This window comes from Solanum verrucosum, unplaced genomic scaffold (assembly GCF_900185275.1).
Source record: "Solanum verrucosum unplaced genomic scaffold, falcon-dt-bn FXZP01000009.1, whole genome shotgun sequence".
Lineage (NCBI taxonomy): Eukaryota > Viridiplantae > Streptophyta > Magnoliopsida > Solanales > Solanaceae > Solanum > Solanum verrucosum.
Genome location: NW_026020231.1, coordinates 4,734,902 through 4,762,262, shown reverse-complemented (window position 1 = coordinate 4,762,262; position 27,361 = coordinate 4,734,902). Strand labels below are relative to the sequence as shown.

Below are 27,361 nucleotides of genomic sequence, written 5' to 3'. Positions count from 1 at the left end.
GTCAACAGTACTAGAGCTAGAAATTTTAATAAAAAAATTTGTGTCGTGACCCTAAGTTTTTAACTACCTTTGCCGCTACAATAAAAAAATATTTTTAGCACACTGTGCGGCACTGATGATTTCATTAATAAGAACACTAGTTACTCCGTGATTGTTATTTAGTACGTCCTCTGTTTAATGAAGAAAAGAGGACAATTTTAAATGTCTTATTTTCTTTTTTAATCTGTTTGAGAAAGTGATTTTTTTTTTCATATTTAGTACCGTAAGTTTTTAATTTGAACATTCTATCTAGTAAGTTTAAGACCACAAGTCTCCCTTTATTTCGTAACTGTATGCCCAGTCAAACTAAGACACTTAAATTGGAATGACGAGAGTAATTTAATTTTAAAAGGTGGTGACAGTATATGTTAATGCTTCTTCATTTTTTGTTTTATCTGTTGGAATATTTGTATGGCAGTAGAATTTAACCTTCAAGGCTTCAACTACGCACTTGTAAAAAAATTCCATGTGACAAACGAACCTTATAGAACACTGTCACGGCCTTATGTCATACGTAGGGAACTGTTGGTGCATGTATCTTAAATTCGTATTTTAATCGTATGCATATTGGTCTAATCTAATGAACAACTTGACATTTGACAAGATCATAAGATTAATATAGAAATTTACCTCAAAAATGATATTTATGGCGAGAAAATAATCAACATCAACAGAAACAGTAGCACTTTGGAATGTCTTTAAAGGCCTACCACTGGTTCCACTAGCTGAAGTTGTGTCATTTCTTGTAATCCGTGGCGGATTGCTACTATCGTCCTGAAATGTCACAAACGGCAAACTTCTTGGAATGTGTTAATCTTTTCCCTACAATTTCACTTATTGTCGTCACAATAATAAAACTACTTCTACTAAAGTTTTATCCAAGTCATCATTTGTCGTACTCGTTATACCCCTCCCCACTAAAAAGAAATAAAATACTCAAAAGGTAGTAACATATAGTTTTCAATTTTATATATAGTGAAGATTTTATACACTAATATAATGTAGTTAAATACCTTATCTTTTATAGATAGATACACACGTGGAAGATATTTTTTCAAAGGTACAAATCCATGTTTGCTATAAAAAAAAAGTTATTTGCAACTGACTTTATTCAAAGAAACATGATATATAGTGTAAACAGTTCTTTTTAGTTAGTATGAGTTTACAAATTAAACTCTTTTAAGATTATTGTGGTGTTTCAAACTTGTTTCTCTTTCTACTATTGTAGTGTTTAACATCCAAAGATATCCATTCACCAAAGAAAAAGTATTTGGAAAATACAAAAGAGAACAAAAAACGGAAAAAAATTATGCATTGACTGGGGATCGAACTTGGATTCACAAGGTGAAAATGAACCCATTCACCACGGCCATTCATTTGATTAAAAGAGGGTTCATTTTGTTTATATACACAACTTCACAAATAATTTATATATGTATAAAACAAAAAATTTCGATCAAGTGAACCCACTTGAACCACTGTGGGTCCGCCCCTGGATCATAGAATTATAACAGGATTTCAAAAAATAAGTAATTTCTACTAGGCTTTTATCCCATTTTAAGGTTCATTATAGGCTTCTTATTAGTTAGAACTTTCCGTTATCTTGGTAGAAATTTGATATCTTTTTTTTCCGCCTCAGCAAATCATTTTTTCTACAAGGAATCGTGATCTCTTGTCTTCCTTCACTTTATAAAAACAGTTTAGTCCTCTTATCTACCTTTGGATTTGGATTTATACTCAAAACTATTTGGTTAATTCCTTGTCTTATTATTCTAATGACGTCCGTTTATCACGCCTAATCACACTTTAATTGAGAAATTAAACTATGATGAATTGTCTTCTTTGACACTTCTATAAGACTTGTCAATATGATTTAATCTCTTTATATAATATGTTGCTGCCTTTGTAGAAAATTGGGCTTGTATACTTAGCCATGACACTGATGTTTGTGGACAAAGGGCTTTCTCTTTTTAACTTCATCTGATCAAAGTATGCCATTTATAGTTAATATATACATTCATTGCAGAGGCGTATCTAAGGGGGTCACCGGGTTCACGTGAACCCATGGTTCCCTCCCGAGATCATATATTGTACTGTTATATTTTTGAAAAAATATTGAAATATAGATGTGTGAACCCACACTTGAAGTATCACATAATGCGATTATGACTGGGTTCACCTTTCTCCGCGAGGTTAGAAATTTGAAATTTATATTTATCTTGTTTTATTTTTCTTTCTAAAATTAGATAACACTTCTCTAAGTGGTAATTGGTGTGTATATATATAAGAATTAATTTTAGATCTATAGTTTTAAAAATTTAATGGTTTTCAGTAGTAAAAATCTAAATGTCGAACCGATCAAATTTATATTAGAGATCAACCTTTTTATAACAGTGCACCTATCATCTCAAAATCCTGGATACGCCTCTGATTCATTGACTGTCGGCTACTGTTTAACTAAGCAGTTAAAAAAGTCTGAGTTTGACAAATCAGAGTTTTGTCGGTTTGGAATGAAGTGTTTTAGTCCTACTGAATTATAGGAGTTAAATTTCATTCGTCACATCACACGTTCTGAAAATATGAAGTCATGTATAATGTCACATCAACTTTGAAAATGGAGCCAACGAGGATTGTGATGGAGTGGTGAGTATTCCTTCGTCCTTAATCAGATGTTTCGGTTTCGAGTTCTCGAGGTACGGAGTCGCGAAAGTGTTTTACCTCAATTTGAGACTTTTCTGTGTTAATCAGAATTTAGTCAGACTCCAATGTCTGTATAGGATAGAACAAAAGAAAACACTTTGACAAGGGAAGGATTTATAGACTTCTCCTCTGATTTTGTTTCTCTTCCAAAATGGCCACTGGTAAACTTTTATGACTACATAAATTTAGGGCATCTTTTGAACTATTCAAATTAAGTTGGTACAAAATTTTTTTCTTCCTTTGAGTGATATTTTCATTAAGAACACACAAATATCAAGTCTACTTTTCTTGTTTGGATGGTTGTTACTTACTGTATTGTTAGTTTAAATATAATATTTATTTTGATTATTATTTACATTTTGTTATATTGTATCGTTATATTCATCGGGGTGGATCTACGTACAAGCTTGAAAGTGCCACGACACTTGATGGTCTCAATTGAAACACTGTATATATAAGAATTTGTATAAATATATAACATGTCACCCAAAGTTAGAATGTACCGTGGAAAGTCCTTCTCTTTCAGTTGTGGTCTAATATGTTGCGCTCTGTCGGTGAAAACCTTGTACTTCACAGCGGGAGATCGTATCGTGCTATCTTGTTAGGAGGTCGTAAACAAAGGGCTTAGAGTCTTATGCTCGTCCAAGAGAAAGATGTATATAGTGTGTCGCGTTAGGTAACTTGACTCATTTCCATCGATGAAATGAATCAATCTCGATATGTCACGAATTCATGTTGTCCACGACTCTATCTGGATTAGTCCAGGTTCGTTGCACCTAAAGACTCAAAAGAGCCAACGAGCCAAAGGTATTGCTATTGACAAAACTCAATCATATAACCTATTTAGTCTATCCAATGTACATATAGGAATCACACTAATGTTCAAAGGATATGGTCATGTGGCATCCGGAACTTCAAAATTCTGGATCCGTCTCTAATATTGGAGATGGGTTCATCCATACCTCTTTCGGTAGAAAATTACATTGTTTATACATGATTGGATTTATTTTTTCTATAAGTTGAACTCCTTTTAACTTCTTCGTTTGTTTACTTTTTCATATTTTGAACCCACTTAGTAAAACTTCTGACTTCACCACTGATCACAGCATATGATACATCAATCTATTCAGATGTTAATTTTCATAAAAATAATACAGTACAATACAACACAACACAACACGATATGATACTTTAGGCTATAATTTTTAACCTTCTTGTTAAATGATTTCTCTTTCCTGTTGTGAATCACTGAACTAATAAAACACAAGATAGTTATTAAAAGAACTTGGACCACTTTTTGTTGAGATTGCACACCTTCTTAACATTGCTGCATTTGTAATGTAGGTAAGGTATTCATTGCTACACATAAATGGTATCAAAATGGTATCACATGACAATCACCATTAGCTTTTAATTTCTTGCTAGGCGCAGCAATTTTGTGTTCAATTTTCTCAAACACATGTTTGTTACCTTTTATTAGGACTTATCTCTTTAATAAATTTGTACACTTGAATTGATTGATGATATTTGAGTCAAATCGACTAGCCGCAATACAAGACTTTATTTCAATAAAAAGAAAAAAAAACTTTAGTTTGTGTAATTATTCTAGTAGTATTTTGTATGAAAAAATAAGAACCACATAATATAGAGAGGATAAGTCGACATCGTCCAAGTAAGAGTGGGGAATTTTGTAATGAAAATGCAAACAACGGCTTAAAGTGCCGCCTTTCTTACCAACTTAGCTAACTCTAAAAAAAAAAAAAAAAAAAAATCCCATGTTTTATTTGTACAGTTTTGTTAACTCTTTGGAAATAGTTGTTTTGCTACATGTGTTTCAGTCAACCACGTTGTATTTATCGAGAATCTTGGAAAAATTGACACCCTCCTTTTTATATTTTGTTTTTATTTTCATATAACCATAATATTTCACTTGTTTTTTTTTAAAAGAAAAAAATATATTACATGAAAAACGAAGGATGGGGATGAAAATTAAAAGTTTAGATAACTAACTAATTTAAATATATATATGCTAGTTGATTATTTTCTTTTTTTGAACTTGAACTCTGATCCTCAAAATATAAACTTATTTAATTAACGGTTAGACCATGACCTTGCTTACCTAAAAATACTTTCAAAATTGAACTCTATTATTTTTTTATCAACACTTAATATTTGTGCGAAGAAAATGAATGTAACATATGTATTTTGCTTATAAACTTTTATTATTTAATAATCATTATATTCATTTTAATTTTGGACTCTTATAATTCAATGAAATGAGTTGTTTTAGACTTTTGGCCTTTGGGTGTAAACACTATTGTTAAGTATTTTCTGTTAAAAGTTAAAATTCATCCCCGGGCCACAGCAACATTTGATAATTTTTGTGTCCTTGTCGGAAATTTTATAACCGCCTTTTTTCCTCTTAAAAAATTTTAAAAAATTATCAGATTGACCCTATATTTTATAGGACCTGCGAATACTCCACGCTACTTTTTTTTATTTATTTAAATCTAGATACTATGACTTTAATCCTATTTAATTAACCATAGATGTTTAATATTCGTTATTGTAGCCTAAACCAAAAAACCGTTTTGGTCACCTTAATGGACGACTTTACTTTTAATTTCTAACCGACTTAGGGATTAAACTTTCCAAATACATGAAAAAAGTCATCTATTTTTCTTGTTAATTTCTCAACCTTTTTATTTGGTTTAAGACTTTTTGAGGTTTAACTTTATAGGCAAGTTCCACGCAGCATCTACTTCTAGTAGTACTAATATAAAGTTGTACTAGACTTTGAAACTTGTACACTTAAAAAATCTGACCTCTTTAGCTTGCCTTCAAACAATAATATTTCTACCAAGTCTCTTAATATGGAAACAGAAATGTCTTTCTTGTCTAAAAGTTCAAGTAGTAGTTCTAGTGATGATGATATTGAATTGAGGAGAGGTCCATGGACTATTGAAGAAGATAAACTCCTTGTTCATTACATTACTAATCATGGCGAAGGACGATGGAATATGCTAGCGAAACATGCTGGTAATTCTTCTATATAGTCATTTTTGAGTCTTTCACTTTTGCGCGTAATTTTTGTTTTTTTGGGGTTTTTTAAAACTAAAGTTAGCACCATATGTTCTTTTCTATAGGATTGAAGAGAACAGGCAAGAGTTGCAGATTGAGATGGTTGAATTATCTTAAACCGGACGTTAAACGGGGAAATCTCACTCCTCAGGAACAGCTCCTGATTCTTGAACTTCATTCCAAATTGGGCAACAGGTATATTTCTTCTTTCAAATAGACTATTGCAATCAGGGGTGGAGCTAGGGAACCTCCTCGATAGACAATTACAATCTCCTCAGCTTGTGACTCTCTTAGTGAAAGTTCTGGCTCCCGTGCCATTGCAATAGATCTATTACAACTGTTTTAGAATTGTTGTCATATGCCTGATTTCTAGTACTTAGTATGTATATGCGATTACTTAAAAATCCTGTTTTTGATCAAAATTCTGTTTTTCTTACTAATAGATGGTCAAAAATCGCGCAATATCTACCTGGAAGAACGGACAATGAAATCAAGAATTACTGGAGAACGAGAGTGCAGAAACAAGCTAGGAATCTGAAGATTGACTCGAATAGTGCAGCATTTCAAGAAATGATTCGTTCTTTGTGGATCCCGCGGCTTCTTCAGAAGATACAGAGCTCCTCTGTTCCGCCATCAATTCAGGGTTCACAATCATCAACCCCTCCAGGTTTCAGCACCAGCACCAGCAGTAATTCGAGTTCACATTCCGGTAGTATCTATAATTCTCCCAAAATTACTTCAGAATGTCCTCAAATTACACCACGCGAGATTGATGATTCTGACTTAAATTCATTCGTCAAGGCTCATTTTCCATTTGACAACAGTTATGAGATGGATAATTTTGGACAATTCGAAACTGGAAACTTTAATGAGGTGATGGATTATGATCAAATTAGTGGAGATCAAAACAAGTTGAAAGGTGATGTTATAGCTGACAGTTTTTGGAGCAATATGGATGATTTTTTCTACCAAAAAACAGGATATGAGCAATTGTAAATAGTACTAGTAGTAGTTGATATGGCTTGATTGAAGCAAGTTTTTTAAAAAAACTGTTTCTTTTCTTAAGGAGAGAGTAGTACTCCTTTCCACGACTTTTATTTGTTCAGTTTAGAAAATAAGGTAGAATTTCTCAATGATATCCTAATTATTATTATTTTTAACTATAATCATTTCAAAACATTGAATTTATTATATTTAAAGTGTAATAATAAAATTGTCATTTTATTTATTGCTCGTTAAAGAATGTGTTAAATCAATACCGAACAAGTAAAAATGACCCGATAGTATTTTCCTGTTTCGACACTTCCATTTCGTAATAGAGGGGATTGATAGAAAGGTCATTGAAAGCAAGAATATTGTTCCTTTTGAAAATTCCTAGTTTCCTCCTTTGGTTCTTATTGAGTCAGTTCATGTAAACAGGGAGATTCATTAATTGATACAAGACTTTTACTGTGTGTGATAGAAAAATGAAAGCTCCGTTTCATATTAGTTGGTCTTTTTTTTTACAGGCATAAATTATAAATAAAAAGATAATTTTACTAGCTTATCCCTAATAAAACTTTTTAAAATTTTATAAACAAATGTGAATACTTTCAAAAAAGTTAATTACAAGAGTAATATAACAAAAATTAAATGAATACTTTCTTGATTTAGTAAGGTAAACTACTAATATGAAATAACTATTTTTAGTAAGATGATCAGTTAATATGAGATATCAGATTATTTGAAAAGGAAGTGTTCTACGTGGATCATAATTATTTGAAAGATACTATTTTTGGTAGCCTTCTAGCATAATTCTTGACTTATTTTTTTTTTTTAATTAGGATCATGCTTTTTGTTAGTTGATGTTAGGTCATGTCATGTCTAATTACATCCTTAATTTTTCTTTGGTCTATCTCTACTTCTCTTAACTTTTTCTACAGTCAACTTCTCACACCTTTTTACTGGCACATTCACGTATATCCTTTTTACATGTTTAAATAATCTCAATCTTGTTTCCCTCATCTTATTTGTTATATATGGTGACACTTTCACCTTAGTCCCTATAACTTCATTCCTAATAATATCTTTCAAAGTATATATTGTGCCCACACATTAATAAGTATATCCTCATTTATGCTATACTCATCTTTTAAGCGTAAATATTTTTGACTTATCAACACTCTACTACATATAATAATCTTGATCTAACTAGTCCTCTATAAAATTTATTTGACGATACATTCTTATGACAAATTATCCCATAAGTAAATCTCTATTTTACTCATCCACTCTAATACGATGTGTCATGTGTTACCTCATAACAACTTTAAAACTCGAAGAAAATATCTCTTATCATATTTCAACAACTTTTACAACTAAATGAAGTCACTCCAACTTTTTTAGAAAGTCTTGAGATTCCACAACAAAAAAAAAACAGATTAAAAATTTGGAAACAGAAAAATATCAAAGGAGGAAGATATTTCCGGCCGCCCATTAAAGAATTGTAAGACTTGCATTTTTCTTTTTTTTTTCTTCGGTCTGTTATGTATATAATGTATGAAACATTTTACAGTAATAATTACTATCAACTCTTAGTGGATGACTGAGTCTAAGCTTTGGAACAATTCAATCTCATCATTGTACAAGATTTTTTAAATGAAAAAAGGAAGAAATAATTTTTACAAACATTTTAATTTATTTCTAGTTTCTAGTGCGTCTAGTATCACAAGTTTCTTTCACATTTTTCGTTATATTTAATAGTCAAAACTGATTAAATATTTGATAAAAGTGTTCATTCTTGTTGTTGATGGGAGATGACATATATTTCATAGAATTAATTAAAATGTGTAAAAGTTGATCCGGACACCATAAGTCATAAAAAAATTTTATTCCTTACAAACTTAAAGGATGAAAACTGCTCATGAGAAGTATACTTAAGAGATCATTTTAAACATATATGGAACTTTTTCGTCATTTGCACCTATAATTCTCCTGAAATTATACATAATCTTAGAAATGGATGCAAGGAATTGAGTATTTTCAAAATAGTACAAAAATAATGATATGATGAGAATTAAGTTGACTTGGTGCATAAAAAGATTTTGAAAAAAAAAAGGCACAACTTGTCGATTTTCTTTGTAAAAGAATTTGACTATTCTGTTTCCATTTTCCAAATTTCACCACAAATGGAAACATTTTTTCCATACACTTCTCGTCTCTGCCATAATATTCAGAGAAATGGAGATTCATTCAACACTATTTTCATTTCTTTTCATACTTACAATATTGAATTTTAAAACAAATGCCCCAATATGGGACTTTCCGATGTGAATCCAAATTTAATCGGGCTTCAATGTAAGTATGGAACACCAGGTGAAAAATTAAAAAAAAAATTAAAACAAATGTGAGTTAATTACTTAAAAAGTCATCTGAGCTGTGAAACTAACACAGTAATGTCACATTTGATTTTTTCCTAACAATGAAAATAATGTGGCTTGTCATGTTACGTACTCATCTAACTTATCGAATTTTAAAAGAATCCTTTTTTATTTTTTAATAAACTTTGTGCGATGAATGAAATGTAGGAAGCGGGTATTTTATTTCATACATTGCAAGACGATGTTTTAAACAACCACCCCATCTAAAAGTGGATTTCTCCCTAATTAATTAATGTATAAGGGGTTGTTTGATTGCTGGTTAAAGTTAGACAATCGATATATATTAGTAATGCATGATTTGTAAATAAATGCGGTTATTTATAAATAGAATAGAAGAAAATTATATTTTTAGATTTTTTATGGGTAAAAATTAAAATCTCTTACGAAAAGATCATCAAAATTAAATAAAAATGTAAATGACTTACAAAATCAATTCTTTTTGAATTAGTTGTGCAATGTTTATAATTTATCATGTATTAGTTATTTTAAAACCGTTTAATTTTGTATGATTAATATATTAGTAATTTGAGATTGTAAACCGGTAATCAAATATCGTATTTGTTGAATTTTATACATGATAATTCTAAAGCCATCAAATATGATAGTACAAGCTATGTTTGTTTTAATACATGAATACTTCACTTAGGGGTTATTTCATATTCGGTAGCTGGTTAAAAGCTAAGTTATTCATGTATTAAATCTTGCATAAGGGAAATTATATTTGATAACATTTTTTTGCTATATATAAAATCAACACACCTACCATATTTGATTTGCAAAATGAAAATCCGCATAACTAATACATGTATAAATTATGAGAAAATTTGTGTAATATTTTATGCATGATATAAGATGGAATAATTAATATTTAAATAACTAAATCCTATATAAAATAATACATGTATTTTTTGCACAACTAATCCTTCTATTATTATATAACACTTATAAAAAACAATACCTAAACTTTTTCATAATTAATTTCTATATTATTATTACTACCTACGTAAGTTTAAGGTTATAGACAAATGGACGTCCACTTTTTATCCGTATTGACCAATAAACATGATGGGCTAGGTAGAAACATTGGACCTCGAAAATATTCAAAAGAATTACAGAATGGGCTGAAATTCTGTTAATTCGAGTTCGGCCCACTCAATCCAAACCGCACAACGTCTCATCCGGCCCGTTTATTATTCCTTTATAATACATTTAACTCTCCAAACCTAGGGTTTTTATCTTCTGTCAGAGCAAGTGATTCCGGCACCCTCACAGATCTGTCCGCCGTCGCCGAACGCTCAGAGGTACTCTTCTCCTCCATTTTTCTTACCTCTTCAAACTGACTTCTCTTCAATTATATGCCAAATTTCAATTTCGTTTTTAGCGGCGTCTTGCAAGTATGATAATCATCGTAAACCGAAGGATATGATACCTGAGAATGTTCAGAAATATATATGTTTTCTATTGCATTTTACTCCTTTGATGATAAGTATATGAATTAATTCAATTGATGTTTGTCATCTGATTGCTGAAGTAGTAGATATTAATAAAGAACGAACGGCCAATGCATAAATATCTGTAATATAGTAATGTTTCTGCGATTTCATTGATGAAATAATTGAAGCAGCTAGACTAGATTTTATATGTCAAAGTCCCGTTCATTTCGCATCACCGGGATAGAACTTTATATCTCAATGCTGGTATGGTTTCAAAGTCGTTTTTGTTGTATTGCCGGGATTGAGATTTATAAATCAATGCTAGTATGGTTTCACAGTCGTTCGTGCTGTATTGTCAGGATAGAGATTTATATCTTAATGCCTGTATGTATTCAAAGTCTTTTTATTGTTAGGATAGAGATTTATATCTCAATAGCTGTTCATTTCATATCATCATCCTTAAGAAATTTTTTAGAGAAGGGAGTGTTGTATTTTGTTTGTTTAATTTTGTCAGTTGGTTTTTACATAAGCTATATAGTGATTGTTAGGTTTGTATTTCTAATATGTTAATTGATTAGATCTGTGAAGATGTACACATCAAAGCAAAAGATTCACAAAGACAAAGATGCTGAACCATCTGAATTTGAGGTGTCTGTTGGACAGGTTGGTTGGTTGTTCCTTTGATAGTTCCGGTTATTGTATATCTTCATTTCATCATTTGATAATTTTGTTTCTGTGAAATAAAGATTGTAAGCTTTTGCTCAACAGGCTTTGTTTGATTTGGAAAACACCAACCAAGAGCTGAAAAGTGAATTGAAGGATCTATACATCAATTCAGCAGTGTAAGGGTGCTGTTTACAGATTCCGTTAGTAAATATGTATCTGACTGCACAATGGCATTTACTCTGTTCACTGCTGCTGCAGTCAAATTGATGTGTCAGGAAATAGGAAAGCTGTTGTTATTCACGTGCCTTACAGACTGAGGAAAGCTTTCCGCAAGGTCCATGTCAGACTTGTTAGGGAGCTGGAGAAGAAATTCAGTGGAAAGGTAACCCATTAAACACTTCCTAGTTTATGCTTTCGGTGTGTTTTAAAAGTTGTCTGTTTAGGAATCTGTCCCATCAGATGATCAGAATTAATGACATTTTGTCACTCATTAATAAGACATTTTTTGACAATGGTGATTTTCGTAGCTAACTTGTGCTTAATTCTGAAGGTGATTCATCTAATATAATATCGCGTAACTCACTTGCTGGATTCGATGAAATATCTCTTTTATGATTAGGCAAAAATTAGTCATATACTCTATTTTATGTCCTCTTTACACCATTCTCGCCACGGAATATCTACTATTAATTGTGTACTCCAAAGTCCAATCCTTTATTTCATGTTCTACACCTTCGGTTCATGTGCTACTTTTTATTAGTTTTATTCATTCATCTGATTCCTGTGCAAACTTAACGGTAATTATTTAAACATTTCATTTTTGGTATTTTCTGTACATTTTAGATTATAAATTAACTAACTTATGTAACATAAATCTGAAGTTATGCTCTTGCCTGCTTTTTTAATTGGATGACAGTTTGCTTACAGTGTAAGATGTGGCTACATTTTCATTTTTGAGTTGTCCTATATATTCTCTTGGTGGTTGCTGAATAGCTTAGATCATTCATTCAACCCTTTACCAGGAAGGGGACATTCTCTTTTAACATTACCTGTGTTTCTTGTAGGACGTGATCTTCATTGCCACCAGGAGGATAGTGAGGCCCCCAAAGAGAGGCTCTGCTGCTCAGCGTCCCCGCACCAGGACCCTTACTTCTGTCCATGATGCCATGTTGGAGGATTTGGTTGTCCCTGCAGAGATTGTAGGGAAGCGAACTAGATATCGCGTTGATGGATCCAAGATAATGAAGGTAGGCTGCTGGAATTACTGGTAGTTTTATCTTGTTGCTACTTTTTTGAGTAATCACTCCTGCTATGAGAAACTTTTTACAGGAGAAGTAGCTCTTTTGAGTTGAAAGTGTCCACTTTTACTGCTTATTTCTAAAAATATTGGAGTAACTCCTTGCTCTATCTAATTGGAAAGAAAAACCACTATCAATCTTTTGACACTTATCTTCTCTTTTATTTATAACTCCAAACTTTCCTCACTATCTCAATACTTGTTGTACTTGTTTTGGACAGGTCTACTTGGACCCCAAGGAGCGTAATAACACAGAGTACAAGCTGGAGACTTTTTCTGCAGTTTACCGGAAGCTTTCAGGCAAAGATGTCGTGTTTGAGTACCCCATCACCGAGGCTTGAAGATACAAAATAGTGATGTTTGATCTCTTTGTTGCAAAACTACAAAATTAGTGGCTACTTTATAAAGTTTTGGCGTTTAAATTTTGTTTTGAAGGCAGAGAACAGTATTTAGACAATTATTGGATCTCGTTGAAACTTTGTTACAATGCCCTTAGATTATTCGGCTTGTTTGTTAAATCTAGTGTTGTGCTCGTCCTCCCATTATGTGCTGTTGTACCTAGGATTTAAAGTCTTGTTAGAGTTTCATAATCTGGTGCTTGCAATTATTTATTGGCATACTTCGCATCCGTATCATGTTTATCCTTTGGTGACCCAATTGTTTGTCTCCATTAGGTTTTACATGGTATTGGTGATTCTAGGTTAATAATTATACCATATTTTTTTTGGAAAAATTACCTAACACATCTTATTTTATCATAATTTCTAGAATTTTCTACCATTTTAAAAAATTTCAAAAATTCCCTTTTGATTACATCACTTCTTTTTGGATACTTCCTTCCCTTTTCTTATGGATACATCCTTTCCTCTTTCTTTCTTATACAACCCTTCTCTAATGGATATCTCTACATTTCTCTCTTGTTCGGATGTTCCTCGCTCTGATACATCCCTTTCCTTTTGCATACATCCTCCCCTTATGTATTCATAAGTTTTGAGGGATTCTTGTAATTTGAAAAATGGAAAAGGGTCAAAATTGTCCCTGAACTATGCGAAATAGACCACTTATACCCTCCATTACATTTTGGGATCAAAAATATCCCCGCAGTTATCCTAGGAGACCACAAATATCCTCAAGAGTTAACACCCCAATTTTTTAGTGACGTGGCAAGCCACATGGGACTAATCCTTCCACCTAAGTATTGCCAACTAAGATTCACTACAAAAGAACTTGACTTTTTGTGGCGACTTTTGTCGCCACAAAATCCCAAAATATTGCCACTAAAGGTTATGAGTGATTTTTAGTGGCGACTAAGGCTCCAACAACCATTCGCTAGTAAAACCTATTTTTTCAACAAAAAAATATGATAATTAATTTTCGATTGCGACCTAATTTTCTAAAATAAATAACTTGCAATATCCATTTTAAAAACATCCAATATTATTACGAAAAATAATCAAAATTACTTCTCGATTCAAATCTCCTACTAAATATATAATGCATCATTGTACATTTTATACATTTACATATGACATAAAAATAAAACATATAGTGTCTTCAAACTCCTACTTAATCGATATCATATTTGGTTTTTTAAAAACAATGAAGAAAAAAACACAAAATTAGAATTTAATGTTAAAAACTTTTAGTGACGATTTTCTGGGCTTTTGTGGCGACTGTTGTTGCCGCTAAAGGTTTAGTTCTTTTGTAGTGAATCCTAATTGGCAACGCTTAGGTGGAAGGATTAGTCCCACGTGGCTTGCCACGTCAACAAAAATTTGGGGTGTTAACTCTTGAGGGTATTTGTGGTCTCTTAGGATAACAACAGGGGCATTTTTTATCCCAAAATATAACGAAGGGTATAAATGGTCTATTTCATGTAGTTCGGGGGCAATTTTGACCCTTTTCCGTTTGAAAAATAGCAAGAAAATAATGTAATTAGCTCTAAACACTATGTAAATTATATTTTTGTTCTTTTTTGTTTAAATGATCAAGAAACTATTGTGAATTAACTTCCGTTTACTATTTTAATCTACGTGATGTAGATATAAAAGCTGTCCATGGGATATATGGATTTTCTAGTAAAGGCTTATTTGTTACTATTGAATTTGTTATTTGTTTAGAAGTTTAACTTGTGGAATTACATTGGGGTGGGTATGTTGTTGTTGTAACTTGTACTAGTAGGTATGACCAATTGAAACTTAACAAAATATCCAAAACTAGAAAGCTATAGAGTTCTATGAAGAACATGAAACTGATATGTACAACAGCAAATGTCAAACAGACCAAGTCATGAGGAAATGTATCATACTGAGATTCCTTTTGGTGTATGAGAAAGGTAATACATGCTCAAGTGAAAAGAACAATGTTATAATTGTATCACTATAGTACTCTGATTCTCCTCTTGCCGCACCCAATCATGTTTGTATTGTAAGTTATGCTGCAGTAATCCAGCTTGTAAAAATGATTTGGCAAATACAGTCCCATAAATAGTAAGAAGCCAACCAACGTAAGGGGTAAACGAATGCTCTTGAACGTGTATGAATGGAAGTCCCTTGAGTTGTGTCAAGTATCCAGCTCCTCAGCCTGCAACTCTGTTGCTTAGGACACTTAATATGAAGGCCTATATAGTTTCTTCATTTTTGTCGCAGGGAAGAACAACCCAAGCACATGATAACAAGTAATAGACTGGGCAAAGGGAAGATGTTTGAATTAGAAAATCTTCCAAAAGAGTGATAGACTGGAATTTTTTTTCCTCCCTATGTTCATTTTTAGATATCCATAGGTATAAACTCTTTGTAGCTTGGAAGAACTAACTAAAACTAGTAATATATGAATACCATGAAAATAGACTTAAACCACGGCATACCTAAAACAAGTTATATATGAGTAGCATCAAACTAGACTAAAATCATAAAAACTTGTAATGAGCGGTCTAAAGCAGGCGTACCTCAGGACAAGATCACCAAACCAAGATATGTGGCTCCACAGAGAAACAAGAAAGAAATGAGTCCCCTGCAAGTGACTTTCCCTTCAGTAAAAGTTCTGTTATTTTAGAAGTTCAATGCTTTTTAGGTTGTAGGAGTGCTCACCAGATGACTCCCCAGCCAACACCAGTACAAGGACAGGGACACACTTCAGCAAACTTCTCAGCATCACTCGAGTTAACTCTTCGTGATATCAGATCATCGTATATATCTGCAACAATTCAATACATGTATAGGCATCAATATGCTAATGTAGAATTTTATCTAATGAGAAAGTACGTGAAACAGTTGTGTATCTCCAGAGCCTACCATATACAGAAAATAAGCTGTTCATTACACCTGCATATCAATAACACTTTAATGAGCGAAAATGAGTCTAGACATTGGAAAAAGAAAATCAATGGTGCATGAAACTTAGAGTTGGTAAAGGGATTGAAAATTACCAATGAACAAAATGATGTACCGCAGAATTTTAATCTTTGTTGTTTCTTGCAGAACCCATACAACAGCAAGGAAGAGAACAAATCCTGATGGTTTGAAGTTTAAATATCAGTTTGGCCTAGTTCTCATGGCCTCAAAATAGTAGAAAAACCTTGCAGGGTGAATGATCTTACCTATACAAAGGCCCCGGAGTGTCCACTGCACAAAAGAGATGAGACATGTTCAGCAAGAAAGGTACTGCAACTTCAATGTAGAACCATGCATATTAAGACCATTATCATTTAGAATATCCAACATCAACTAGCTCGAAATAAATAACATCTCCGACCTTTCCAATGGATACACTTGGAAATTTATTGAAGTCATTTCAATCCAAGATGCTCTGCCATTAATTATACATGTAATTTCATTGACAAGATGAGTTTTGAGACGCTCTAAGGGAATCGATTGTCACTCACATTTTTAGCCACAAAAAGAACAACAATTAGAGTGACCACTAAACAGCCTGCTGCAATTCTTGCTGAAAGGAGCTTGGTGGACGCAAGCACTAAAACCATTCCCCAAAATGCTGAACCAAGATCTATAAGGAGAAAATAGAGTCGATTCCATGAACCAAACAAGAGTGTCATATGAGTTAACATCAGTCATTGAAAGAGAAAACTCATCATGGGCATCTTACAGTAGTTTGTAATATTATTTGGACATAAGAAAATACTGAACATTATGCTAGTACTAAGATTATTTACATATCAAATCAACCGAACAAAACTAAATAAATAAGTTCATAGCTCATGTTGATAAGAAATTTGCTGCACGCTGAAATTAAAATGTAACCAGGGAAGTTATAGAAATATACATCCAGCTGGCAAGATGAACCAATATACACCTCCACGCGTTTGTGTGGTGCCACCCTCATTAGCATGAACCTGTATTCCCTCAACCTGCAGGTGATACAAGCATCACAAAATAAGCTAAAATAGGAATGACATAAGGCTGAAGATGGGACTATTTATTGACTGGTATATATGTCCAGATGTATAAGGCAATGGCGTAGCTAATTAGCAATTAGTACAGACAACAGAAAATGTTTCCCAGTTCAGTCAGAAATATATCGGGTATAAGGAACTTGAAGCAAGAATTGAAGACAGAATATGTTCAAGGTACTCTTTTTCTTACTTCTGCTATGAAGCATGATAATACGACAGTTCAACCTATGATTGTATATTACCTGTTATGAACCAACATACAAATATGCCCCTGTGGAGGCAAGCAAAGAGAGTCTATTGTGTATTGTGCTTTGGCAAAGTCTATATTTCTCACCTCCGATTCTTCTGGCATCTCATCCCCTTCTTTGTTACTGTTTCATTGCTTAGTTTTCCTATTGTAAATTCTCTATTTCAGTTCGTTAAATATAATCAATCTCATTGTTGTTGAATATTTGAAGTAGTGTTTACTTTATTAGCTAACAACAATCAATCTTTAACTTGCTTTAATTACTACAGCAATTAACTCTCAGGAAGTATGAACCAACAGCATCATATGCTAAATATTAAAATTTAAAAAAAAAAGAGAGGGGGATTTTTCACATGTCCGCAAGTAAGTTTGCAAGCTATAGCATGACTAGCTTCATGAATAAACACGGTAACGAGCTTGAAAGGTAGTAGCAGCACTGTTCTCCAGAGCTGCAAGAAAAGAACCAACAGATTGTCACCAAGAGGAAAGGCCACAGATAGACTAGTAAGTCATAACAGCTTAAATTTCCAAAAAAAGAAGAAGTGGAAGAGATGTTAATTTTAACTGTTAATGATTTACTATAACTACAACACTAACACACCATGAACAATCAAGAAAATTACAAAAATCAAATTCATAATTCATTGCTATGGGTCCAACATGAATCAAATACTTATTAATCCATGCTCGTGCTCGACTCTTTTATACTAATTTCACTCGGTTAAAGAATCAACCTTTAGCAGTTCCCCTCCCTTAACACATTAGTAAACTTCCTGAGTTTAGAAATTATAGTAGGCAATAATACACTTTATTCAGCACTCACAGCTCAATGCTTATACTGATGAAAAGGGGCCAAACCCAACTCACAGTTTAACATAAACTGCAAATGCTCTTTTGGGGTTAAGAAGCTTCTTACAATAAACAACAATTAAAGCGGAAAACAGAGCATCCATAGAAAGGGAAAGGATCATTCAAAGCAATACATATAACATTCCCACAATTAAGATCTATTGTTAAGACATCCAAGAAAGTTCCTTTTTCTTGAAAAAAAGAAGATAAAGGGGTTGTTTTTTCATTGAATTTGTAAGAGTATAAATGTGATCCAAAAGTAAAAAAAGGAAGAAACAAGAAGAGTAAGTACAGCAAGAATGACAACAGCACAAACGCCAAGAGTTGCGAGAAAAACGATTTGTTCATGCTTGCAACAATGCTTCAGCTCCCAATTTGGCATGCTTTACAACAGCAAAAAATTTTTTTGTTCAAACTGGTATTTTCAGGGCAAAAGGGATCAAGAATCTTTTTTTCTCAAGTGGGTGTGAGTGCAAAACTTTTAAAAGTGACTTTGTTCCTTCTTTTTTGTTTCCAGCTTGAAAAGTAAAGAAATTTGGAGGTGATGAGTTGCAGTTAGTGAACTTTTACACAATTAGCGGCTTTTTTTGTTTTTGTTTTTGTTTTTGTTTGTTGTGGTTAAAGGGCCAGAGTTCAGAGACTGAATGGGAAAAGAGCAGAGAGAATGAGATTGGCTGATACTCAATCGCAGAATGGGAATGGGTGTTAGTAGTTTATTCTGACTCCTCTCGTCGGTGCTATAATTAACTGCAGTGTGGGTTCTTGTTGTTTTAATGAAATTGAAACCCATGCCACATGCACCCAATCTCTCTACTCTGTCTACTTCATATTAATTGAATTATTGGTGATACGACACACTTTAGAAAATATGTAATGTAGTTAAAATCTCATTAAATTATAGGGTACATGACGAGAAGTCTAAAATTTTTTTTGAACTTTGAACAATTTACTTATTTTGGACTATAAAAAGTCTCAACAATTCATTGAGGGAGTACACTTTGTCTACTTCTACACTCAATTTAATTAACAAATAGTACTGACATAAGTCGTCTATTTAAGTTTATTGAAAATTGTCTTGGGAAAAAACATTTTGACTCGAGCATCAACTTTCTCGGATCTTGGTTTTGGATCTCATACACAATATAAGATTAAAGAAACAAAAAAAATACTGTATTACCCAAGACATCTCCATATTTCATTTTTGAAAGTCTAAATTTAATCAGATGAGGGTGAGTTCAGAATGTGCGTAGTCTACTATATATATATATATATACAAATGGAGCTACAAGCAATGAGTTGATTTGAATTCGTAACAACTATATCCGCCTTTGAATTCAGTGTATACTGTGCAACTTTACAAGAATCCAGACTTGAAAGAAAACGCCAGATGCCTGGTCCCTGGCATCAGATAAGCTACAAAAATACTACGGTCCTGAAAATTATTGTGACTAATCTTTTGGTACTTCAAACAAGTGCAGTATCAACGAGAAAACAAGAGAAATTCTCTATGCTGATAAAGGTTTGCTTTTGATCTGAAGTTGAGAACAAATTTTACATACAGTAAACTCACTCAAACACATGGTGATCTAAACAATAAGGTAAATACAAATTTAAAAAGTGGTAAACAACAAACTCGTTACAAATTTACAATACAAATGGGGTCATCTACCTTCGTTCATAGAAGAACATGAGATTGAATTTCTAGAAAAATCCTCAACAAAATTACTGCCTCCGGAAGCCCTAGTAGTACTAGTAGCATTTGTCACACCAGTTAATGTACTACTAGCATTAGTAGTATTTTTGGTAAAGGCACTAGAACTATCAGTTGTCCATCTGCTCACACGGCCGTGAATTGCAGGTTTCCCAGGTCTTGGTAACTTAAATGAATCACTTGAAAGAGAGAGATTGACAGAGTTCATATCTGGTCTATCTGAAACAGTAGATTGACAGCATAGTAGTCCTAACTGAATACACATTACTGCTTCATCAGCATCATAGTTTTCTAGGCTGGAATCAACCAGCTCCAAAGTCTTCCTTTCTTGAAACAGTCCCCATGCCTGTAAAATGAGAGGAGTAAACTTGTGAAAGCAAGATAGCAGACAGTGGACAGTAAAATAGCAGAGGCTTTCTATAATTTTTCCTTCCTAGAAATGATATATGGAACGTTTGCTGGCTTAAGCCATTTTTTCAGCATCTGAATGAAACTAGTTGACTAGTTGTTGGACAGACTGTGCTCTAAGATGTACTGCTTTAGGGATGCTCATGACGAGAATTTTGTATTTTGATATAAGTTTTGAATATCCGGTTTCCAACCCCACGTTGTTTTAGTATTTAGTGATACTCAAGTAGGAAATAGATTCAAAACTCATGAACCAAACACACTCAATCACATCAGCAAATACTCATATATTGAAGTTTCTGGACTGGAACTTACATAGCTTAAGAGGTCTGCCTTTTGAGGACCAAGCCGCCCATCACTGTTCTTCCTTCCACTCACGATCTCCAATAGCAAAACACCGAAGCTAAACACATCTGCCTTCACGGACAAATAACCATGTAATGCATACTCCGGAGCCATATAACCACTGCATTCAGTAGAAGCAGCTCAGATGCCAATTAGGGGAGGAGGAAATGGGGCAGAGGAATCTTTTTTCCCCTTTGGAAAACAATACAAGTAAAGAAAAATAATACTCACTATGTACCAGAGATTTTAAATGTATTTACATGAGTGCCGTCCTCTGGAAACAGCCTAGCCAGACCGAAGTCTGAGATCTTTGGATTTAATTGCTCGTCCAGTAATATATTACTGGCCTTAATGTCTCTATGTATGATTCTTACAGGGGCTTCTTCATGCAAATAGAGAAGACCTCTTACAATACCAGTAATTATTTGGAATCTCTTCGTCCAATCCAAAGATGGAGACTTCTCCTTAGCTGAAAAATCACATTTTGTTAGTTTTTCCTGACCTGATGGTATTAAAGAAATTCTCGGCATCATGAGTGTTCATTTTACCGAAGAGGAAGCAGTCGAGGCTTTTATTTGGCAGATACTCATACACAAGCATCTTTGCAGGTCCTTCTATGCAACATCCGAACAAAACAACCAGATTTTTATGCTGAATTTTCAATAATAGTTTCACCTCATTAGTGAATTCTTTTATTCCCTGTCTTGAATCTACGGATAACTTCTTTACAGCAACTTCCTGACCATTTGGCATCAGTCCCTGTGAAGAAAGTTAATGAAACATAATCAAGATAGACTCTGGATCTCCTCATTGAACTAAACAAACTATAGCAACCATATGAAGTTCATTAGGTCAGACAGCTGTGTCAATTATTAACTGGAGTTCTGGAATTTCAAAAATTTTAGTTTTCACAAACTGATGAGATTAGAATGATTTCTGATGTATGAAAACTTGTTAGTTATTAATGAATACCATCTTACAGGTTCAGTTCCTAAGCAACAGGAGTCCGCGATGGTACTACATGGAGAATTTGCATAACATTACTTCTACATAACATATGTTCTAACTTCTAAATAAAACAACAATCTTAAGAGGAAAGATTATATTATACAGCACTTAGTTTTAAATACATGCGAGTAATAATAAGAAAAAAGAATGTAACATTATACTTATTAAATTTAAATATATGTTCTGAATACATAACAATTACAAGAGGAAAGCTTAAATGAAGTATATTTTTAAAATATGAGATAATTTAATTAGTGAACCTCGCATTGCTTTTCTAGACATGAAAAAATCCTATATCGTGCAGCTTCTTATAGTTTCAAAACCATTAAATACAAACATTAGTAGAACGAAATGAGAATTTAGGGATTCATGAATAGGAGAATCGGAGTCACAAAAGGAATATTAATGCACAATGTAACAATTATGCAACCAAACAACCCCAATTCTTCCCCTAATTGGATACTCTTTCAATACCTAATTTGGATTTACTTTTTTTACGAGCAGTCTGCTGCACTAAGCTTTTCCGTTATGCTCATAGGGAAAGGCCGGACTAAAAGGTTTTATTGTAGGCCATCTTAGCCTGCATTTCGTTTACACAGCTCGAACCTAGATCCATGACAGCAACTTTGCCAATTATGCAGTATTAATTTCATAAAAGTAATGCCAAACGAAGTGAATTTCGAGTGTTCTTTTTGAGTAAAAACGAACTATGGTTACCTATAGAGAAAAATCAAAATCCGATAAGCCGTACGTACCTTGTAAACGGGTCCAAACCCTCCGTGACCAAGCTGATTAAGGTCAGAGAAGAAGTTAGTAGCAATTTGCAAAGCGCGGAGCTCATAGAACAAATCAAACGATTCTTCTCCATTGTCATCTGCTTCGTCTCCGCCGCGGCGTTTCTGCCGTTTCTCGAAACAACTGCATAAACTTGAGAGGAATCCCATAGAAAACAGAAACATCAAGGAAGGATGCATTCAGTTGTGAGAAAAGTTAACAGCAATTTTTTCCAAATTAAAATTTGTACACAAATTAAGATGCGTGTTGAATACTGCTTATAAAGGTTGCTAGGTCCCAGCTTGAAAGAGACTGGTGATCACGTGGACTACAGCAGCCGGCCGTATTCAGCTCTTATATACTTTTACAGGGACGGATAGTTTGAATACGAAAAGACTATACATTTCCGGCAGAAAAACACATTTTTATACGTATTGCGAGGCGTATGCCAAATTGATGTTGAATTTATATCTTAATTTTCATGTTGAAACAAGTGCTTATTACGTAGAGCTCACACGAAGGATAGAGATAATCAAGGATACAAAATAAAATATTCAATCTGTTCGTTGTCCTAATATAATTTTTTTTTAATTGCTGATTTATCAAAAATAATTCTTATATTTCGTAAAAGTAAAAATGAGATTTGTGAATATTTTATTTATTGCTTGTGAGTTGTGTCACAATGAAGGCAATATATCATGTGGGGTAATAAGATTGTGTTATTTGAAAATTAAAACACATATAGAAACACCATTAGAAGGTTATTTTATTGTAATAACAATTGATTAAGAAGCAAAGTCGTTGGAGCAGTTGAAGACTTGAAGTATTGACTTTAATTCCATGTGCATGGAGAGTAATTAGTAGATGAAGACCTGTAGTCAATTTGACTAAATAACTTTTTGATCTTATAGTAATATTTTTATTAATTTTATACAGAATAAATAATTATATAAATAAAACTTTTTTTGTAAAAAGGATAAAGTTGAGGGACTTTTTTGTTTTGTTCGTCTTATTATTCTGTTGCTCATTCCTATTTCAAATTAAATGGAGTACTTATTTTGACTTTGAAATATGAGTTAAAATTTACCAAGTACTTTTTTAGTGTTTGTTGAAAACAAATCAGTTACCTTTTTTTCTTTTTTTGATGAGTCTACTTATATGTTGTTTTTTAATCTAAAATGTACGTCTGAACTGGTCTATAATTAGAAAAGTACATGTAATTGCGACGTTGTCAATTAAGAAAATTAAAGAAGAATAAGTGAGAAGTTTGATTTTGAAACGTAATTAGTACTTAGTAGTTTAATATAGTCATAATAGATTAATCGTATATATTGGGAGGATAAATCATGGATTAAAGCTGGAAAGTTCTAGAAAATTGTTTAATGGCGCACTACAATTTAGTGCTTTTACTAGAGAACATGGTCGCGCTTCGCGCGAGGGTTAAAAGTATGTGTTAGAATAATTTTTCTTGTGGATTAATTATATCGTTATATCATCCAACCATATCATTATCTCTTCATTTGAAATGATACATGCTCTATAAAAATTTATTTTATTTCCATTGCACTAAATGGGGGAATTGTTAGTATGACAACGTTGTATCATTTGTTATTAGATTGAGTTTTACAAAATATATTCTTTAATCAAAAATTATTTCATCTCCCTATTACATTAAAACCAATACATGGAAAACGTCTCATCATTATTTGTAAGATTGATCTAGTGAAATTCCTTTGTGTACATATTTTTTCAAGTGCTCTTGTTTCTTTCTGAAATATGCAATTCGCTATAATGTTTTCATACATCACTTTAAGCGCTTTGCTTGATTTTTCAGTTGCATCTGTATTCAAAAATAAATGTTTTACACCTTAATATAGTTATGAATATTAACATTAATATTTTACCTTGACAATTCTCCGAACTAATATGATCCATAATTTTCTTATTCAATTGTAGTACTTTTGTATAAGTATTTGTCAAAGTCAAACTAAGATAAAGTGTTGCAATAAAATCTAATTTAAATATAATAATATTGAACATTTGAAAAATTAACCTCAATTAATTACTATGAGCATATAGTGGCAATGAAGATAAATGGTGTGTCTTGATGTTTTTAGTTTTGTTTATGGTATTTAAACCACTTTTTTCATTTGTTAGTTGTGCTATCCATTTAATTGTTTAAATTATGAATTAATTTTATTTATTTATTAAATGTTTGTGTAAAAGTAAGTGTCAAGATTTTGATAAATAATTGGAGGAAAGTTGGGGATTTGTATCGTTATTTATTTATTATGAAAGATATGTTATGCAAATATAGTAAATGAAAAAGGTGTAAAGGATTAGTTTAGAATGATGTAATTGATAAAAAGTAATTCATATGTAAGTTCATTAACGCATATGTTACATGATTTTGTAATATTGTTGGTATTTTCTCTTTTGAAAAATTAGTATATTGTACAACTTTTTTCCTTCCTTGGTTGTGCTCTCCATTTAATTCTTCTAAATAATGAGCTTATTTTTGAAATAACTCCATGGAGAATTGCTATTTATAGATTGATTAACCATGAAAAAATAAATAGAAGGAAGTTGAGAAGACATGCATGATATTTAAGTAGAAAATGCAAATACATAGATATTTTTTTTTTGTAACTCATGAAACACATTTTTAAATAATAATAATAATTACTATTATTATCATTTACAAAAGTAAATTTTAATAAATTTTGCAATAACACATTATCTTAAAGCACTATAATCAATAGACATTTCCGATAGTGAAGACTCACTGAAGCACTATACGGAAACCTATATACTCCTAATTAGTATTAATCTTTCAAACAACAAATGTTAAATATTTAATAGAATTATTATTTTATTTATCTATGTATTTTTAAAAAGAGGGAATCAAAAACTTAAGAACTTTTAATAATAAATAAATAAATAAAAATAAGAAGATCACAAAGTTACGTATTAATAGTGAATCCTTCTATGAATTATACTGTATTTTGAAAATTAATTAACTTTACATTCTCATGTTCTATCATTATAATTAATAAAAAGTTGATCCACATAACTATAAAATTACATCATGCTTTCTTGAGTAGCATACATGTATATGTTAACTCCCTTTTCTATTTTTATTTTTAAAAATATCCATACCTGAAAACACGGTAAGTTAACCTTAACAATAAAAAAACATAAAAATAAAATTAACTAATCAAGTAAAAACCTTAAAGAATATTTAGTTATGAGTTAAAGAGGAAATAAGGAACCTACAAAGAGAAGCAAAGAAAAAAAGTCAAATAATTTTCTCTAAAAGAAAACTCATGATTCATATAATCAAGAATCCAAAAAAATAATTAAATATATAATTACAATAGAAAAAATGATAATTATATTATGCATATCAAATCATTTTACCTCGTAAAAGTAAACTATGCAAAATTGTCTAATATTCTTCATTATATATATCTCTCCTGCAAATAAGACAAAAGATGAGGAATAAAAAAAAATGAAAATAGCAATCATCATATATGTCTCAAAATAGGTTTTTATAAGTGTGATGTTGAGGAGTTATAAAATTGTATATTAAATGATTTGAAGGTTATGAATATGAAAGGTTAGGAGTTATAGATGTTACTAATATAATTATGTAATTGAAGATGTATGAATTAAAGAAATGATTTTATAAATAAAATAATTGAAATAAAATAGAATAAATATAAAAAAAACCACAAAAAATAAATAAATATGATTCTTGGTCATTGAGAGGTGCCACATCACTTTTTTTTATCTACCTTTATATATATATATATATATATATATATAGATAGATAGATTTCCAATCAATAAACTAGTTTATCACTAACCTTGACACCAAAAAATACTCTTATAAATATAGACAAAACACACCTAGTAATTACTTTTCTCCGTTACATATTAGTTGTTTAATTTATTTTGTACACATTTTTTGAGAAATTATAAATGAGAAGAATAGTTTTACTAATTTACCTCTTAAAGTTTTTTTTAAAATTTTTCCAAATTTACTTACACATTCCAAAAAATAATAATTATAAAGATTAAATAAAAATATAATTAATTATATCTTAGTTTTAAAAATCAACAACTAAATTGGAATAGTTATTTTAATAATATGGACTGGTATGGGGCGGAGGGAATAATAATCGAGTCTTAATTTATACTTAACATTAAAAGTACATGTGATTGGTGTTTGTCAGTGCCCCATTTGGTGTCCAATATTTATATTGAACATATTAGTTGTTTAATTTATTTTGTACACATTTTTTGAGAAATTATAAATGAGAAGAATAGTTTTACTAATTTACCTCTTAAAGTTTTTTTTTAAATTTTTTCAAATTTACTTACACATTCCAAAAAATAATAATTATAAAGATAAAATAAAAATATAATTAATTATATCTTAGTTTTAAAAATCAACAACTAAATTGGAATAGTTATTTTAATAATATGGACTGGTATGGGGCGGAGGGAATAATAATCGAGTCTTAATTTATACTTAACATTAAAAGTACATGTGATTGGTGTTTGTCAGTGCCCCATTTGGTGTCCAATATTTATATTGAAATTCAAACTCGTGGAGAAAAGTTCCATCAAGAATAAAACAGTCTCTAATAATAGCAACTATATATTTACTCAAACTCAAACTCGATCTCTAAATAAAGATGAAAGATAACCGATTATTCCACTACAACTGTTATTGGTTGCATTTATTAGTGTAGATGCTCGAGAATGCACTCTTATGGGCTTGGAGAACCCCTTTTTTTTCTTTTTAAGTTTATTTTAAAAAAATATCTTATTCTATTTGTCTTAATTTGATTGAGCATGTAATTTCTTTAAAAAAACATTGTAATCTAAAATTAAGGTTGTGTATGACGTATTACAATATCTTTTGAATTTTATGTCTTAAATATGTCACATAGAATATAATTTTA

General features: G+C 31.7%; 4 protein-coding genes across 7 annotated transcripts in view; 2 read left to right on the top strand and 2 right to left on the bottom strand.

Moving 5' to 3' along the window:
- The window catches only part of LOC125832161 (40S ribosomal protein S7-like), a 29,573-nt gene extending 16,445 nt beyond the window's left edge, over window positions 1-13,128 (top strand). The window contains exons 1-6 of one of the 2 annotated variants that reach the window (XM_049511309.1): window positions 10,455-10,540; window positions 11,251-11,335; window positions 11,441-11,514; window positions 11,597-11,720; window positions 12,403-12,585; window positions 12,857-13,128. In XM_049511309.1, coding sequence (XP_049367266.1) covers window positions 11,261-11,335; window positions 11,441-11,514; window positions 11,597-11,720; window positions 12,403-12,585; window positions 12,857-12,976 — 576 coding nt within the window. In that variant the 5' untranslated portion in view covers window positions 10,455-10,540; window positions 11,251-11,260 and the 3' untranslated portion in view covers window positions 12,977-13,128. Of the gene's footprint in view, window positions 1-10,454; window positions 10,541-11,250; window positions 11,336-11,440; window positions 11,515-11,596; window positions 11,721-12,402; window positions 12,586-12,856 lie in introns of those variants that run through there. The other variant, XM_049511310.1, reaches the window with a different exon arrangement.
- On the top strand, window positions 5,569-6,850 carry LOC125832160 (transcription factor MYB62-like). The gene is made up of 3 exons (XM_049511308.1): window positions 5,569-5,778; window positions 5,886-6,015; window positions 6,264-6,850. The coding sequence occupies exons 1-3, from the start codon at window positions 5,613-5,615 to the stop codon at window positions 6,814-6,816; spliced, it is 849 nt and encodes a 282-aa protein (XP_049367265.1). The 5' UTR covers window positions 5,569-5,612; the 3' UTR covers window positions 6,817-6,850.
- A 1,866-nt stretch (window positions 13,129-14,994) lies between the features above and the next one.
- LOC125832289 (uncharacterized) lies at window positions 14,995-18,741 on the bottom strand. Of its 3 annotated transcripts, none has more exons than XM_049511428.1 (10): window positions 18,435-18,741; window positions 17,647-17,742; window positions 16,917-17,001; window positions 16,519-16,640; window positions 16,234-16,258; window positions 16,063-16,146; window positions 15,929-15,958; window positions 15,725-15,830; window positions 15,583-15,647; window positions 14,995-15,226 (listed from the first exon to the last, which is right to left on the bottom strand). In XM_049511428.1, exons 1-9 carry the CDS (start codon window positions 18,522-18,524, stop codon window positions 15,584-15,586), a joined length of 702 nt encoding a protein of 233 aa, XP_049367385.1. In that variant the 5' UTR covers window positions 18,525-18,741; the 3' UTR covers window positions 14,995-15,226; window position 15,583. The 3 variants fall into 3 exon arrangements, with proteins under 3 accessions (XP_049367385.1, XP_049367383.1, XP_049367386.1); XM_049511426.1 differs by having other exon boundaries at window positions 14,995-15,218; XM_049511429.1 differs by lacking the exon at window positions 17,647-17,742 and having other exon boundaries at window positions 14,995-15,218.
- Window positions 18,742-19,677: 936 nt separating this feature from the next.
- Window positions 19,678-22,641, bottom strand: LOC125832272 (cysteine-rich receptor-like protein kinase 43). Its single transcript, XM_049511416.1, has 5 exons — window positions 22,370-22,641; window positions 21,155-21,365; window positions 20,838-21,075; window positions 20,577-20,727; window positions 19,678-20,199 (listed from the first exon to the last, which is right to left on the bottom strand). The coding sequence occupies exons 1-5, from the start codon at window positions 22,586-22,588 to the stop codon at window positions 19,804-19,806; spliced, it is 1,215 nt and encodes a 404-aa protein (XP_049367373.1). The 5' UTR covers window positions 22,589-22,641; the 3' UTR covers window positions 19,678-19,803.
- Between the last annotated feature and the right edge of the window lie 4,720 nt (window positions 22,642-27,361).

Excerpts from the sequence above, each read along its gene's own strand:
- LOC125832160 (XM_049511308.1), top strand. The coding sequence starts at position 5,613 with ATGGAAACAGAAATGTCTTTCTTGTCTAAAAGTTCAAGTAGTAGTTCT. Across the intron at positions 5,779-5,885 it reads TATGCTAGCGAAACATGCTG|GATTGAAGAGAACAGGCAAG; the intron begins GTAATTCTTCTA and ends TCTTTTCTATAG. Across the intron at positions 6,016-6,263 it reads CATTCCAAATTGGGCAACAG|ATGGTCAAAAATCGCGCAAT; the intron begins GTATATTTCTTC and ends TCTTACTAATAG.
- LOC125832289 (XM_049511428.1), bottom strand. The coding sequence starts at position 18,524 with ATGCCAAATTGGGAGCTGAAGCATTGTTGCAAGCATGAACAAATCGTT. Across the intron at positions 17,002-17,646 it reads GCAAACTTACTTGCGGACAT|GTTGAGGGAATACAGGTTCA; the intron begins GTGAAAAATCCC and ends TATCACCTGCAG. Across the intron at positions 16,641-16,916 it reads GTTCATCTTGCCAGCTGGAT|ATCTTGGTTCAGCATTTTGG; the intron begins GTATATTTCTAT and ends TTCTCCTTATAG.
- LOC125832272 (XM_049511416.1), bottom strand. The coding sequence starts at position 22,588 with ATGCATCCTTCCTTGATGTTTCTGTTTTCTATGGGATTCCTCTCAAGT. Across the intron at positions 21,076-21,154 it reads CCTCGACTGCTTCCTCTTCG|CTAAGGAGAAGTCTCCATCT; the intron begins GTAAAATGAACA and ends GTGATTTTTCAG. Across the intron at positions 20,728-20,837 it reads TTTAAAATCTCTGGTACATA|TGGTTATATGGCTCCGGAGT; the intron begins GTGAGTATTATT and ends TACTGAATGCAG.